Raw genomic sequence first — 16,165 nt, 5'->3', positions numbered from 1 at the left:
AAATTTAATTAATATACATGTAAAAAAAATTACTTCATCCATACATTATAATTATTTAAATGTATTATTTTAAAAAAAATAGAATAAAAATCAAATATTTCAAATTAATTAACAGATGTGATTAATTGAAATATAATATTTTTTTACACTATTTCAATTAAATTCATATTAATATGAACCAACTATAAATATGATTAATTTAATCGAATTTTATTCTTTTTATATTCAATTTTTAATATGGAATTTGAATTTTAAATCTCCTTCCTTATGAAAAGTTATTCTATTCAATCCTTAATATTAAATATTAAAAATACTGGTTTATAAAAAGTAAATGATAATTACATATATTATATTTATAAATATGAGTAAAAAAATATCATTTTTAAAGAATCGTTCAATTAATTTAAATTTTATTTTAAGTAACTATTTTATTTCCGGAAAACAGGTTTTTATGAAATTAATATGTATAGTAAATATTATTTGTATTTCTTGATGAATATATTCTCAATGATTACTTTTGTATTATGATTTTTACTGCAATATCTTGAAAATATTGTTTTACATTACTCTTTGGATTTTTTTCTGGTACGTGTTTCCTTAATAGGGGTATAGAAAAAAAAGACGGAAAGAGGCTTATAGAAAAAAGATCAATATTTGGATGTATGAATACGAGTGAAAATAGACTAGGTTAAGCTTTATAAGGTTTGGGTATGGCTTAAGATAAATTTGAAATGTCTGTGGCTTATAATAGGTTGTCTTTTTTGGTCTGGCCTTTTTAAAATTCTGGTATGGTCTAAAAGTCTATTTAAAAGCCTATTTTTCATTATGGTTTTCAATTAATCCATATTATTTAAGAAACCTTATAAGTCGTTCTATATATGCATATATAGGCCGTCATATTTCGCCTTTGTTCTAATATATATGCATATATAGGCTTGCCTATTAAGTCTTTTTTCTAATATACATGCAAATATAGGCCGATATATTTAACCTATTTTTAATATACATGAAAATATAGATCGGCCTATAAGGCTTCATACGTTTTTTTAATAGCCCAAGTCTGACCTGTTTTATTAAATAGGCTTTTAAAAAAACCTAAGTCTGATTTTTTTGTTAAATAAGTCTGATCTGACCTTATATAGGCTAGGTCATAAGCCCCTGTAGGCTTGCCTGACCTATTTCCACCCCTAGTGATAAATCCAGGTATGTAGAAAACTAAATATATACACTGCAAAGTAAGTGTGACCTTTTTTTTTACACCACAAAAAAAAATATGAACTTTTTGTGTCTTTTGTAAATAAGTAAATGGTACAGGATAAACTAATTGTGCGTGACTTATTTATATTCAAACTATGTGTTTTTTTTTTTTTTAATAATAACTAATTGTGTGAGTTTAGTTGTTTGACAAAAATGAAAGTAAAATAAATTAAGAATTGTTTTAATTTAGTTTCTTTAAATTATATATATAAAAAAAACATATCAAAATTATCTTCAAAGATTAGATGGTCAATTGCGATCATCATGATAAAAAAAACATGAGAGAATTTATTTTTACGCGAGAGAGGAGAACTTCTTCAATTTGAATTTTAGAATAATATAAAACTGTTGTATATAAAATAAAATTGTGTGGACCCGACATATTTCAAGTTCTCTGATTTTGTCTTGTTGAAAAGTTCGAGGTTAATCTTCATCCCCTCGCCCTCTTTCGGTCCAGGAAGTTTTGTGGTCGCCTCCCCGGTTTGGTTGGATTAAGGTCAACATTGATGTGGCTTTTGGCGGCATGCCTTTGTTGGCTGCATGCGGTGGCATATACTGGAACAATCTAAGGGAGCATCTTGGAAGTTTTGATTGTTGTTTGGGATATGGAAATCTCTTTTTGCTGGACTTGTGGGATCATTCTGGCCATGGAGATAACTATCGGTAAGAATTGGTCTAATTTGTGGTTGGAATCTCACTCCTCTTTAGTTGTCTCTGCTTGAGATAATTGTTTGGTTAAGTTGCATAATTTCAATTTTTCGCTTCTCGCATATTTAGGGAGGGTAATCATTGTGCTGATAAATTAGCAAATATCGGTCTTAGAATTTCTAGCTTTACTTGGTGGAACGAGGTTCACCCAGATGTTATGTTGGATTTAAACAAAAATTTGATAGGTTTACCAAATTATAAAATTAGATAGGTCTGAGGTCTGGTTTTTGTCCCCCTCATTTTTGTACCTTCCTTCTTCTTATATTTCATGGGTTTTTGCCCCTTTTTATTAAAAAAAAGAAGTTATCTCTTGATAAGAAGATAAGAAGGAAAGAAGTTTGGAAATGACATTTTTTAGGACCAAGATTAACTAGCTTTAGTTTTTCATATTTTATATACTTTTTCTCTATCTATCTCTTAACTGTGTTTCTAAATCTCTATCTCTCTTAATAATGTTTCAAAATGCACTAAAGGCATCAAAGGTGTAGAATAGTAAAGGTAGATAATTCTTTCTCCATTTTTTAATATACATTTGTGGACTTCAACCATTCAAAAAATAATGTAAACGATCACTACAAAAAAAATGCTCATTAGTGACGTGAATTTCATGCCACAACAAGTAAAATCACTTCACAAACTGTTTTTTGCGACGTGACTAATTACGTCGCTGGAGAGCGGGTGGCAACTAAGTTGTGACGTGATTTTCACTTCACTAATTAGTGACATGAAAATCACGTCGCAAATGTTTGCATAGAGATTCTCAACATTTAAGTCAGAGCAGGCGCAGCAGATGGAGTTCAGAAAAACAGCTTTATTTGCCACGTGGTTTTCATGTCACTAATTAGTGACATGAAAATCATGTCACTAATAATTATAGTTTTAAATTCAAACGTTTTGTAATAATTATAGTTTTGTAATAATTGATAAGTTGCGACGTGATTTCCATGTCACTAATTAGTGACATGTAAATCACGTCACTAATTTCTTTTTTTTTTTTAATAATTTCTGAAACCCATTTAATAATTTATATATATAAATTAAATTCATACATTAAATTAATAAACTAAATATATTAAAATATATCAATTAAATTAATAAATTAAAATAATAAAATAAATATACTCAAAATATATAAATTAATAATTTTATAAACTAAATATACTATAAATAAATTTTGAAGTCATTTTGTTGTATTATAAAGCTTTTGATTTTGTTGTAGTAAAAAAGAATGATAGATGCACAGTAAAGTGTTTTTAATATTGGTATTTTTTAAATATTATTTGATATCATGATCACATACTAACTAATAACAATGTCATGTTTGACAGCTAATATATATAAATGTATGTTTGACAACGAAACTAATATATATTAAACTATTATTATTTGAAAATTAAATTTTAAATAAAATAAATCACAATAGTTTTACAAAATATATACAGTTTCATTAAAAAAAATTATCTTATATAATATTTTTATACCATTTATTTTCTTTATCATATTCTATTTTATTTTTCTTTTTTTTTTACAAAATATAAATTAAAAGCCTAGTCTATAACAAAAAAATTATATAATTTTGTATTAAATTAATCTATAACAAAACAAAACATAATATTTTAACAAAAATATCAATTATTTTATTAAATTTATAAAAAATATTGTCAAAAATACCTCTTCTCCAATCTCCTTCAACCTTCAATCTCCTTCAACCTTCTTCTCCTTCAACTCTTCTTCAATATTCTTCTCTTCAAAACCTTAAAAAAATCCTAAATTAACAATCAAAAATATTAATTGATGCAATTATAAAAACGAAATTATAAAAATTAATAGATGTAATTTACCTTTGATACAAGATTGGAAGAAATTTGTGGAAAAAAAATTAGATTTGAATGTATAGATATGGTGGGTATGAGATTGGAAGAGAAGAAGAGAAGAGGGAAAAAATGGGAATGAATAGCTTAGGGGGAAAGTGAAACATGATTTGTATATAAGCCAATCAGTGACGTGAATATCATGTCACAACTTTGCCACGTGATATTCACGTCGCAACCATCTCAACAGTCATAATTAATATTCTCTCACCTGCAAAAGTTGCTTCTCTCACCTGCTCAAGTCAGACCATTTCCCTCTTAAATTGTTGCGACGTGAATTCCACGTCACAACTAAAATTTTGAAAATTTTCAAACTCCCCCCATGTGAACGTCATTGTCTTTTTAATATTTTTATTTTTATTTTATGGTTGCGACGTGATTCCCACGCCGCAATTTTTTTTTAAAGAAACAAAGTTCTGACACCCATAATGTTTACGTTAGGTATATTATTTTAATATTAAAAAAATTAGTGACGTGATTATCACGTCGCAAGTGGCTTTTTTTACCCACATGATAAACACGTCACAACTTCACGTGGCTAGCGAGTGTTTTTCTTGTAGTGGATTATATGTATTATTGACTCCTTGTTACACTTTTGTTTTCAAAGAGTGGAAAAATGTAACTTAAAGTAAAAATAATATAAATTTATCTTGAGATTAAAAATCAAGAAGTATAGAAAATATGACATGATAAAACATTGGCGATTAATTTTTATTTAAATAGAAAATCATAAGTTTTACTACACATATGTATGGTAAGTGAGAGAGTGTGAGACTTACCGAGAACCATAATATATTTTAGCTATTGAACCCTCGTGTAGCTCATGCACGTTAGAAACTATTATTGAATATTAGAATGTAAAGCGAGCGTTAGTGACTTAGTAGATGATTTAAAATAATTTGGAAACAATAAATAGATAGAATGAAGTTATGGTAACAATATCTTTTTAAGAGGAAAAAATCATTACTTGCTTATTGGATCAAAGCTCTAACTTATAGTGAATTACTGACAACACCTCAATTATAATTAAACGTGTTTCGATAGAGATATTTTTGTAAGAAAACTTAAATTTCCTGAGAGATATAGTCTTAAGATTGTTGTTTTAGAGATAAAGAAAGAATTTTGGTTAAAATTAGAAAATGTGATAGGAAATATTCACATTTATAGTTTTTAAAAAGTCACTTGCTAACTAAATGTTATTTCTCTCGAAATCCAAAAGCATGTGTCATTTATGATTGCATGGCAAGCTCCCAAAATTTTGAGTGACACATGGTTCGTGCTGAGCAAGAAAAGTGATGTGTGTGTAAGGTTGAAAATTTATCAAATTCGTCATGTGAAATATGAAATTCTTCGCTAAGTGAAATTACAAACATTACACACATTAAGGTTTGTGATATTTTCTTTAACCTATAATTCTAAAAATTGGGTTTTAATTTTTTATGGTAAATTTTTGATGAGATGTGCTCTCCTTGGCCATTTATGTTGCTAACCCTTTGTTTGTTTGTTTTTTTACAATGCTTACCCTTTGTTCTATTGCTTGCTTTTAGGTTTTATTTTTGTTTTGTTTGATTAATTTTGTGAAGTATTTTTTAAATTTAAAAAATCTAATCCAAATACATTCAAATAGGGATTTTGAACTTAAAATTACTCTAAACATACTTGATTACAAAATATCAGTTGGTTGTTTATTCTACAATGTCATTCTATCGATAGTTATTTAAAAAGTATAATTATGTCAAATTTGATAATTTAAGTATCGCTTGGACAAATTTCTTGTACTATATTATATGCATGTGTTAATGATTGTTCTTGTGTTGTCTTTTGCCATGTGTTGTTGTTTGTGGGTTTTCGAAAATTTCTGGCTGAATGAAGAAGGTATTAATGATGTTGTTGTTCATGGATGGCAGGGAGGAGAAACCCATGATGTGCAACAACGTTTATCTTATTGTGCTGAGGACCTGGGTGAATGGAACAGGAACCATAACAGAAAGAATAAGGATGAGCTTCAGAATTATAAACGCATTATGGAACAGTATAGAGGAGAGCAGGACCCCGCATCGACGTCCCGTTTTTTCGAAGCACAATCTCAGTATAACAAGGCTCTCATCCGTGAAGACACTTACTGGAAACAAAGAGCTAAAATGCACTGGTTGCGAGAGGGTGACCGTAATACAAAATTCTTCCATTTATCCGCTACGGTTCGGAAAAACAAGCAGAAGATTGATATGTTGGTTAATGCTCAGGGAGATGAAACTAGAGATCAGGCAGGGATGTGTGATATAGCTAGAAATTACTTTGAGAATATTTATGCTAGCAAAAACGGAGTGTATGATCCAGTGATTAATATTATTAAACCTTATATTACTGCTGAAGAAAATATTAGACTGTTGCTGCCTATTTCGAAAGCTGAGCTTCAAGCAGCGGCCTTTGAAATGCATCCTGATAAATCGTCGGGACCCGACGGTTTCAACCCTGCTTTTTTTCATAGGTTCTGGAAGTTATGTGGGAATGATATATGGAATGCAGCCTCGAACTGGTTAGAACGAGGATTTTTCCCTCCTTCTCTAAATGATACCAACATTTGTTTGATTCCCAAAGGTAATCAACCGCACCATATTAAGAATTACCGTCCCATCTCCTTGTGTAATGTGGCCTACAAAATTGTGTCAAAAGCTCTTGCGAATAGATTAAAAGTTTTGTTGGAAAAGTGTGTATATGAGGAACAGTCGGCTTTTGTAGAGGGAAGGTCAATCCTTGATAATGCAATGATAGCTATGGAAGTTATTCATACCCTGAAAAGGAAAACCAGAGGTAACAAGGCTCAGATGGCTCTCAAAATTGATATTAGCAAGGCATATGATAGAGTTGATTGGGGATTCTTGAGGGGTGTGCTCACTAGAATGGGATTTGCGGAGAAATGGATCCATTGGGTTATGATGTGCGTTACTTCGGTACACTATTCTGTTCTTGTTAACTTAGATCGTGTTGGACCAATCGAACCAGGAAGAGGACTCAGGCAAGGGGATCCTCTATCCCCTTACCTCTTTATTCTTATATCAGAGGGTCTTTCAGCCTTAATGAAGGGAGCGGTGGCACAGGGCGATATCTACGGGATCCAGGTTTGCAGAGGGGCACCAAGTGTGTCCCATCTGCTTTTTGCTGACGACTGTTTTTTATTTTACAGGGCTAACTTATCGGAGGTAACTCACCTCATGGGTTTGCTCAGGACATACGCTGATGCATCAGGACAGGAGATTAACTTGAATAAGTCTGAAGTGTTCTTTAGTCGTAACATGAGCAAACCGGCGCAAGAAGACATTGCAAAAATTATGGGAGTCCATCATGTCATGGGGACCAAGAATTACTTAGGATTACCATCGATGATTGGTAGAAGCAAGAAGGCAACATTTTCTTTTATCAAGGACCGAATTTGGAAGAGGATTAACTCGTGGAGAGGAAGATCTTTATCAAAAGTAGGAAAGGAAATCATGATAAAATTTGTGCTTCAATCTATTCTAGCATATGTTATGAGCATTTTCATTTTACCAGATGCAACCATCAATGATATTTAGAAGACACTACGCCAAATTTAAGCTGTAGCAGCGCAGCTACTAAAGCGCTTTTAGCAAAAGCGCTCTCGTAGGGCTCGCTAAAAACAAAATTAATAAACAAGGAAAAATGATGCAAAAAAAGCGCTCTAGTAGGGGGAGTTATGAGAGCGCTTTTAAAAAGCGCTCTGGTAGGGGGGGTATGAGAGCGCTTTTAAAAAGCGCTCTGGTAGGGGGTTATGAAAGCGCTTTTAAAAGCGCTCTTATAGGGTGGGTGCTACGAAAGCGCTTTTGGGATAAAAGCGCTCTGGTAGGGGGTGTTATTAAAGCGCTTTTGAAAAGCGCTCTGGTAGCCCATTTAAAAAATTATATATTTTACAAACACACGCGTTTTGTTTCAGATCTTTCTTCTTCCTTCGTTGCTCCGCCGTCCTCTCTCCGAAACCCTAGCAACCTCCGCCGTTCTTCTTCCTTTCAGATCCAAAACACACGAGTTTATGGTGAGTTGAGGTTCGTGTTGTTGTTGAGTTCGGTTTCGATTCTGAATCTACAAACCAAAACCGGGTGAGACCTTTCTGAGTTTATTTCTTATTCTCTCTTCCTCTCTCAAATTTCTGAAGGGTTTGTTTGATTAGGAAAGTGATGAACAAATGTTTGGGTTTGATGAGTGTTTGTCTGGTTATGTTTGATGATGATTTGTGAATGGTTTTGTTTCTGATGAATGGTTTGCGTGTATGAGAAAGATGAACAATTAGGGTTTTGGTTAGTGTTTGCGGCTGTGTATTGTGATTGTTGTTGGATGAATATGAACAATGTATTTATAGTTTCTGGAGAGGTTTTTCGAAGATGATGAACAGAATTTTTTTTAGGGTTTTTGGTTGTTGGCTCTACGGCTCTACGGCTGATTTTTTTTAGGGTTTTTGGTTGTTGGCTCAATTGACTTGTTCTTTTATCAAAAACTATTTTTATGTGCATGTGGTTGTTAATTGATTTCTTATAAATTGGTTGTTGTTCTGGTATAGCACTATTTTTATTAACTATTTTGTCTTTTGTTCGGAGATGAGGAAATTTTTGGTTGATAGAGAAAATATTGAGAATGTGAATGTTGTGTAAATAATCACGTTTTTCTATTGTAGGTTGAGCTTCAAACAGTGGATGGACTGGTAAAGGATAGAACACAATGTGCCCCTGCCGATTATGTTCCACAGAATATGAATCAAGTAATGTACCCCGAAGTCTTCTGTGGCAGGATCGTTCGGGGTACAGTTATTTGATTCATATTCTGTGACACAATACAACATAGCTCAGGTGACTACTGGTTCTCCACTAAAGCATCAATACAACATAGCTCCAGATAATACAGGAAGCGTACATTGGTTGCATAAGAACTCGGAAGTTGTTTCCCATTTAGTTGTTTTGGTTTAGAAATATGTGAATTGGTTTAGTTGTTTTGGTTTAGAAATATGTATATATGTATTTTGATTTACATTAATGGTATATAATATAATACTTTTTTTGTATATAATCGATATCGATTATAATGGTATATATCGATTTGAAATGATAAATTATAGGTTCATGAAAAAATACTGCCAAAAAATAGTAAATTACAGGTTCTGAAATATTGCTGCCAAAAGTGCAGGTTTAGAAATAATAAAAAGCATAAAAAAAAACGCAACATACGAAAGCGCTTTTGGAAAAGCGCTCTTATAGGGGTGGCTATCAGAGCGCTTTTTCCAGAAAAAGCGCTCTCATAGGGGGGGTATCAGAGCGCTTTTCTTGAAAAAGCGCTCTTAAAGGGGGGGCCTACCAGAGCGCTTTTTGAAGCGCTTTTGTTACCTACGCCAGCGCTGGCTTTCACAGCGCTTTTAAGCGCTCTTAAAGCCCATAAATAGCGCTTTAAAAGCCCTTCCGTGTTGTAGTGAGATGTTGAATTCTTTCTGGTGGGGAGGAGGAAATAATAATACTAGGGGTATAAGATGGATGTCGTGGGATAAATTAACAAATACAAAGAAGGAAGGTGGATTGGGTTTTAGATATCTGAAAGCTTTCAATATGGCTATGGTAGCAAAACAAGGATGGAACTTGATAAGCAAACCACACACGCTTGTCTCAAAAAATTTCAAAGCAAGGTATTACCCTAATACTTCTTTTTTCGATGCAAATATCGGGTTTAATCCTAGTTTTGTTTGGAGAAGTTTGTGGAAGGCTAGAGAAGTCTTAATGTTGGGTTGCAGGTGGAGTATAGGAGATGGTAGTCAAATTATGGCAATGAATGAACCTTGGCTTAGGGGAAGAAGAGAAGGTTGTCTTATTGGACCCCAAAAGCAAGGTACGTATGATATTACCGTTAAAAAGTTGATGTTGCTAAATGAGAAACAATGGGATATGCGACTGATAAGAGATTTATTTGATCATGTAGCTTATGAAGACATCTTACAGGTCCCTTTGTTGAAGGAGGTAGTGAAGGATAGGTTGATTTGGAAAGAAGAACAAAATGGTGTGTATAGTGTTTGTTCGGGATACAGATTGTGGAGGAGGTCTTTTGTGAGACATAATAATGACAGTATAAAGGAGGATTGGAGTAGTCTTTGGAACATAAAAGCTCCCGCTAGAGCAAAACATTTGTTGTGAAGAATATGTAGGGGTTGCTTACCAACGCGTATCAAACTTCGTCAACATTTCATCCCTTGCCCGTCAGCGTGTTAGTTTTGTGAGAATCACGATGAAGATGATTGGCATATTTTCTTTGAGTGTGATACTTCTATCCGGTGTTGAAGGGCAGTAGGTTTGTCCAATCTCCTCAACCCTAGACTTCGATATTTTAACGATGCAAAATCCCTTATTCTTGATTTTTGTAGCTTGGAGGATAGGAAGGTTGCAGGGAGATTTGCAGTTGTGATGAATGTAATTTGGAAGAATAAAAATGATCTTATTTGGCATAATGAGAAGGAGGAAGCATCCAAGTTGGGCTTGATTGCGTTTCATAATTGGCATGATTGGTTTATGGCTCAAAGAAATCAGGAGAGAAATGAAAATCTTCAGAATGTCACTAGTTGGAACCCGCCACCGAAAGGATGGTTAAAGTGCAATGTGGATGCGAGGTTTAATAAACAGTGGGGGACAACTAACGGAGGTTGGTGTGTGCGGGATAAAAGTGGAAATTTTGTTGTTGCAGGAGTTGCTTGGGATATTGGTACTCTCTCCATTCTTGAAGCGGAAGCTTCAGCCATTAAAGAAGCTATTGAAAGTGCTATAGCTTTGCATTTGGAAAATGTCATCTTTGAAAGCGACGCTCGGCATGTGGTTCAAGCCATCCACTCTAATCATAAGGGTGATTCTGAGTTTAGTTTAATTATTATGTATATTAGAAACTTGTTACATATTTCTTCAAACTTTGAGGTGAAGTTCGTTAAGCGTCAAGTGAATTCGGTTGCCCACTCCCTTGTGAAGGTGGCCAATTCTTGGTCTAGATGTAGTGTTACAAACGTGAATCCTCCTTGTATTCAATCTATTATCTTGAATGAAATGCGTTGAGCTTGCTTTTGTCAAAAAAAAAACTTATAATTATGAAATTTGTGTACATTTCATTACTTCTTTTTGTGTTCTCAAATTTCATTTAAGTGTGTTACACTACAAAAAAAAATTATCCACAAGTTTTACACACGGTTTTGGTTAAAAAAATTATCCACAAGTTTTACCCACGGTTTTGGTGTGTCAGTAATATTTTAAATATAGATGGTTTAATCGTTGTTAAATTGCAGGTAAATGTGACAAATTTAAATAAATCTTCTTAAAATACGGCTTAGGCCTTTGGTACAATTTAGATATACGTTTTTTCTACTTCACTTTACCTCCACACATTACAAACAAAAAACTATTAAATGTTTCGGATAAAAATTATATTCATAATTGACAAATATTATTAAAATTAAAAATTAAAAAATGCGAAAGACTAAAATAAAATAAAAAGTAGAGATAATTTAAAAAAGAATGAAAATGAAGGTTGAGAAAACACTTAGAAGGGGTTGAATAAGTGATTCTTTTTCGTTTGAAGGAAAGATAGACAGAACACGGTTATTTTTATCTTGGTTCACCTTCTCAATAAGGCTACCTCCATTCCACCCTCAACAAGGTGATTTGCCTCTCTCAACGAGACCTTAATTCACTATAATCAGAACCTGATTACACTTGCACGACCAACCGTCGTGACTCACAATACAGTGCACGAGCCAAACTGCTGGTGACTAACAATCATGCACAAACCAACCGTTTGTGACTAACTGACTTCTAAGACTCAACTAGTCATAGACTTCTTGAGACTTCTAACCCAACCGGTCTCTCAAGAACTCAGTTACTACGTAACTTCTGATGACAGTGTATAGGGTTGCTTATAAAAAGTTGTAATCACCACTGTGATATTTCACTAAGATTAAGTTCAAAGTTATGAACTAAGAATATGAATATGAGAGTTTTTGCTTCAGAGAGTTTTCTTCACCCTTGATGATTTTTTTCAGAGTAATGATGTTCTCGTGTGTGATAGCTGTTGTTTGATTCAAAAGATCATGAATATATATAACTTCAAGATTTTTGCCCGTTAACTTCAACTCTTGTACGCAACATTAAATGGTTTGCGTGTTATCTTAGCTTTTGTTTTCTCCAAGGATTTGCATGTGGATAGCTTCTTCAATCAACCTTATGAATTGCACTTTTGGAGTGTTGCAGCCGTTTTACTAATGATTATGTCTTTAACGACATTATTTTGAATCAGTCTTCGTGATCTTCTGTTCAGCCTTGCATTTCAGCTTCTGTTATAGATGTGTTCACAGCGGTTTGGTGCAGTATCAGAAGTTGCCTTAAGACTTGAGTATCTCTTGAGTTTCTCCAGCTTTGCATATTTGTCAAGTTCTGATTGTTATCATCAAAACACTAAAATATGATTAGAACCAAACTATGTTCTAACAGAAAAGACATAAAATAAAAAAGAAGAAATACTAGAGACAAAAACGTAAAACAAATTCAGCTCACGACATGAATTTAACTCTCACAACAAGACTTAAATTCAACTCTCCATATCTTTTGCTTGATTAAGAAGACTAACCTCTTCATCCTGAAACGCCATGCTCTCTCATGATCTCCCTAAAAGGCACAAGATTTTGTTCTCTCGCATGATCTATTTTGCTTCGCTCTCTTTTGATTATTCTCTAAAGTTTTTCTCGCTCTCAATTGATTGCTCGCAGAAGTTTCTCTCACTCAATCGCTCATGGTTTCGTTCTCTATATTTTCTCTCTTCATAAATTAGAAAGTTCTTCTTTTTCAATTTCATTGGAATTTATTTTATGGATTTAATTTATTTTAATAATCTCAATCGCTCATGGTTTCGCCCTCATCAATGCAGATTTGGCCTGTTGGAATTTGGATATGCTGCGGGAAAACTTCAGCCCTATCGAAGTCCTTCATATCAGTAGCATTACTCTTTCTCATAACCCCCTGAAGACAAATTGGTTTGGCACCACGAAATTGATGGCTTATATTCGGTTAAATCGGCATACCACTGGTTAGGGGAGCAACGTCGCAAATTAAATCCTGGACCCTCGACTAATGGGAGACCGCGAATCTGGAAGCAAGTTTGGAAATTGCAGGTGAATCCTAGAGTTAAGAACTTTCTGTGGCGAGTCCTTAGAGATATCCTGCCCACAAAGAGTAATCTTTTGAAAAAAGGTTTGCCTAGTGATGGCCTCTGTCCTCTGTGCCAACAAGAGTTAGAAAATTCCACCCATCTTTTTCTTCGCTGTGAATTTGTTAGAAGAACTTTATTCTCTTGCTCCTTGGGAATTCGTATCCCTTCAAATGGTGGCGTTGAGGATCTGTTGAGCGACATTTTCTCCCGAAAGGACATGATGCTTGGTCAAATCTTTGCGATTTGTTGGTGGAAAATCTGGCAGTTACGAAACTGCGTGGTCTTTAAAGGAGTCAAGCCAATGATGGAGGTTGTGGCTGCTGAATTACGTCGCACCATCGATGAAGAGACTGTGGGCTTATTATGTGTGGATACGGATTGCAATAGAGCTGATACAGGTACGCAAAAGCAGGCAGGGTGGATTATCCAAACTGATGCAGGTTGTTATGATGATGGAACGATAGCGTTTGGTTGCATTATTAAGGATCCTACTGCTAGCATTTTCTTAGCAGCCACCAAGCGAATTGAGAGCGTGGCTTCTCCATCTACGGCTGAGATGTTGGCTATCCGGTGGTCTCTTCAACTCGCAAAAGATTTGAGCCTTCAAAACTTTGTCGTTCAGTCCGACGCTATGGCAGTGGTTGACTGTATCAATGGCGTGTCGACCAACTCTGACTTGGAACCTATTGCTAATGACTGCAGAATTTCAATTTCTAATTTCTGTAATGTTTCAATCATGTTTATTAGTAGATCTATTAATGTTGATGCCCATAGAATGGTAGGTATTGGTAAGGCTATGGGATCTAGGACTTGGACTGGGCATATACCAAGTTTTGGTAGCCCTGCTTGTATTTCTTCTGTTTCTGGTTCTTAATGAAATATGTTTGCCATAAAAAAAAATAATCGAGAGCGATTAAGTAATTTGAATAGCTATGTGATTAAACTTATTCGAAAGTTATATACATTTCTTCATATCGTTGCGATTCTTGTCAAATTTAAGTTTTCTTCCTCTAAAGAAACTAAATGAATTGTAAGTTTTATGAAGTTAAGGTGTGTCTTGTTAATGTTAACATGATTCTTAATGTATGCTTCTAGTTCTTGGTGTGTGTTGTTAATGTTAACATAATTCTTGTGTGTTGTTGGTGTTATCATTTAACAAAATTATTCCCGTATAATTAGATAATAGTATATAAAAGTGAATTGAAAAATATATAAATTTTGGCAAAGATAATTATAAGAGTATATAACATATAGAGAAAGGCTTTATTTTTCTTTCTTTGAAATTGGAAGAAAAAACTTACTTTTGTGGTGTAACAATAAGGAACTTTTTCTTTCAGTCCCTTGTTGTTAAAGACAGTGTAATCTTGTCATTTTATTTTCTGGTTTACACTCGCCAATTTAATAATTTATATTTTCTCTTTAATTTGTACAATCTTATATTGCCTAATAGACATGATCATAAAAATATTATTAATTTTATTTGAATTAATTAGATCTATTTTGTCCTCTGATATGATATATTATTATATTATAATAATTATCCCAATATGATGAGATTTTATTGCTTTATCCTATAAATGTTTTTTTTATATGTATCTATTTATCTATAATATAAGAAAATTTGTTGGTCTGGAAATCACAAAAATACCTTTTTGTTATCTTAGTCTAAATTATAAATTTGAGGGCAAAAAATGTCATTTGTTGGTTTTTTCCAACTCACTTTTCACTTTCCAACTCAATTTTTACTTTTTGCTTTTTACTTTTCCAACTCACTTTTCAATTTTCACCTTTCACTTTTTTATTACATTATTATTATTATTATTATTATTATTATTATTATTATTATTTTTAATAATTTATTAATCAAAATATTCCAATAAATTATTTTTTGATAAAAATATTATAATGATCATTTTAAATGATTTTTAATTTACATTTAAAATAGTATTTAATTTTTAAAAATTAACTTTAGTAATTGAATATTAATAACGAAGAAATATAATTTGAAATAATTTTTATTTTAAGATACAATATTTTTTTAAGAAAATAATAATATTTTTAGTTAAAAAAATATTTCAATTAAAATGAATTTAAAAATACCAAAATGTGTGTCACTTATCATTAACTTTAATTTATATAATTCAAAATATTATTATATTAATATATGTCATTAATGAATTTTATACAATTAAAATAATGTTTGCATAAATAAATATTAGAAAAATTATTAGTTATTGATGTCATTTCACAAATATATGTTATCAATCTAAATAGGATATATATATATATATATATATATATATATATATATATATATATATATATATATATATATATATATATATATATATATATATATATATATATATATATATATATATATATATACACGGATAAAGTGTATTACTTATTCAATTGTAACATACTGCTATAATATAAGAAAATTTGTTGTTCTATAATATAATGCAATTATTTTGGGGATTTTTACCCTTTTAACTCTGATGTAACTTTCTGAACTTTTCTTTATTTCTTAGTGAAATTGTAGATTATATGAGGACAAACCCTTTTCATAATATATATATATATATATATATATATATATATATATATATATATATATATATATATATATATATATATATATATATATTATAACTATTATCATTACTAAACTTTTTTTTATTATAATTATTATTATTTTTTTATTATAATTATTATTATTAGTAATATTTTTGTTAATTGCTTCTATTATTATTATATTATTGTTATTATTACTATTATACTATTATTATTTTTATTATATTATTATTACTATTATTATTCTTATTCTTATTCTTATTATTATCCTATTTTTGCATGTACTTCTTTTGGCTAAAGAGGAGCGGTGCAGGAATCTGAATTTACGACATTGGCTAATATGCATAAGGATTTACTTATGCACCATGCATAAGCCTACATAAGTCATTTGATCATGTTTTTAATCCAGTATTGAGTATTGAGTATTGAGTATTGAGTAATAACAATTGATGTCTAGAATTTGATCCAAGGGTCCATAATAATCTATGCATGGTGCATAGATTTTTATCTATGCACGGTAACTG

At 31.9% G+C, this 16,165-nt stretch overlaps 1 protein-coding gene across 1 annotated transcript; it reads left to right on the top strand.

Annotated features, from left to right (window-relative positions):
• The first annotated feature begins 9,367 nt into the window (after window positions 1-9,367).
• LOC131604778 (uncharacterized) lies at window positions 9,368-10,921 on the top strand. The gene is made up of 3 exons (XM_058877198.1): window positions 9,368-9,716; window positions 9,807-9,924; window positions 10,246-10,921. The coding sequence occupies exons 1-3, from the start codon at window positions 9,368-9,370 to the stop codon at window positions 10,919-10,921; spliced, it is 1,143 nt and encodes a 380-aa protein (XP_058733181.1).
• The last annotated feature ends 5,244 nt before the right edge of the window (window positions 10,922-16,165 follow it).

Source organism: Vicia villosa, linkage group LG5 (assembly GCF_029867415.1).
Source record: "Vicia villosa cultivar HV-30 ecotype Madison, WI linkage group LG5, Vvil1.0, whole genome shotgun sequence".
NCBI lineage: Eukaryota > Viridiplantae > Streptophyta > Magnoliopsida > Fabales > Fabaceae > Vicia > Vicia villosa.
Note: the sequence above shows the minus strand (reverse complement) of the source record. Positions and strands in the feature narration are given on the sequence as shown.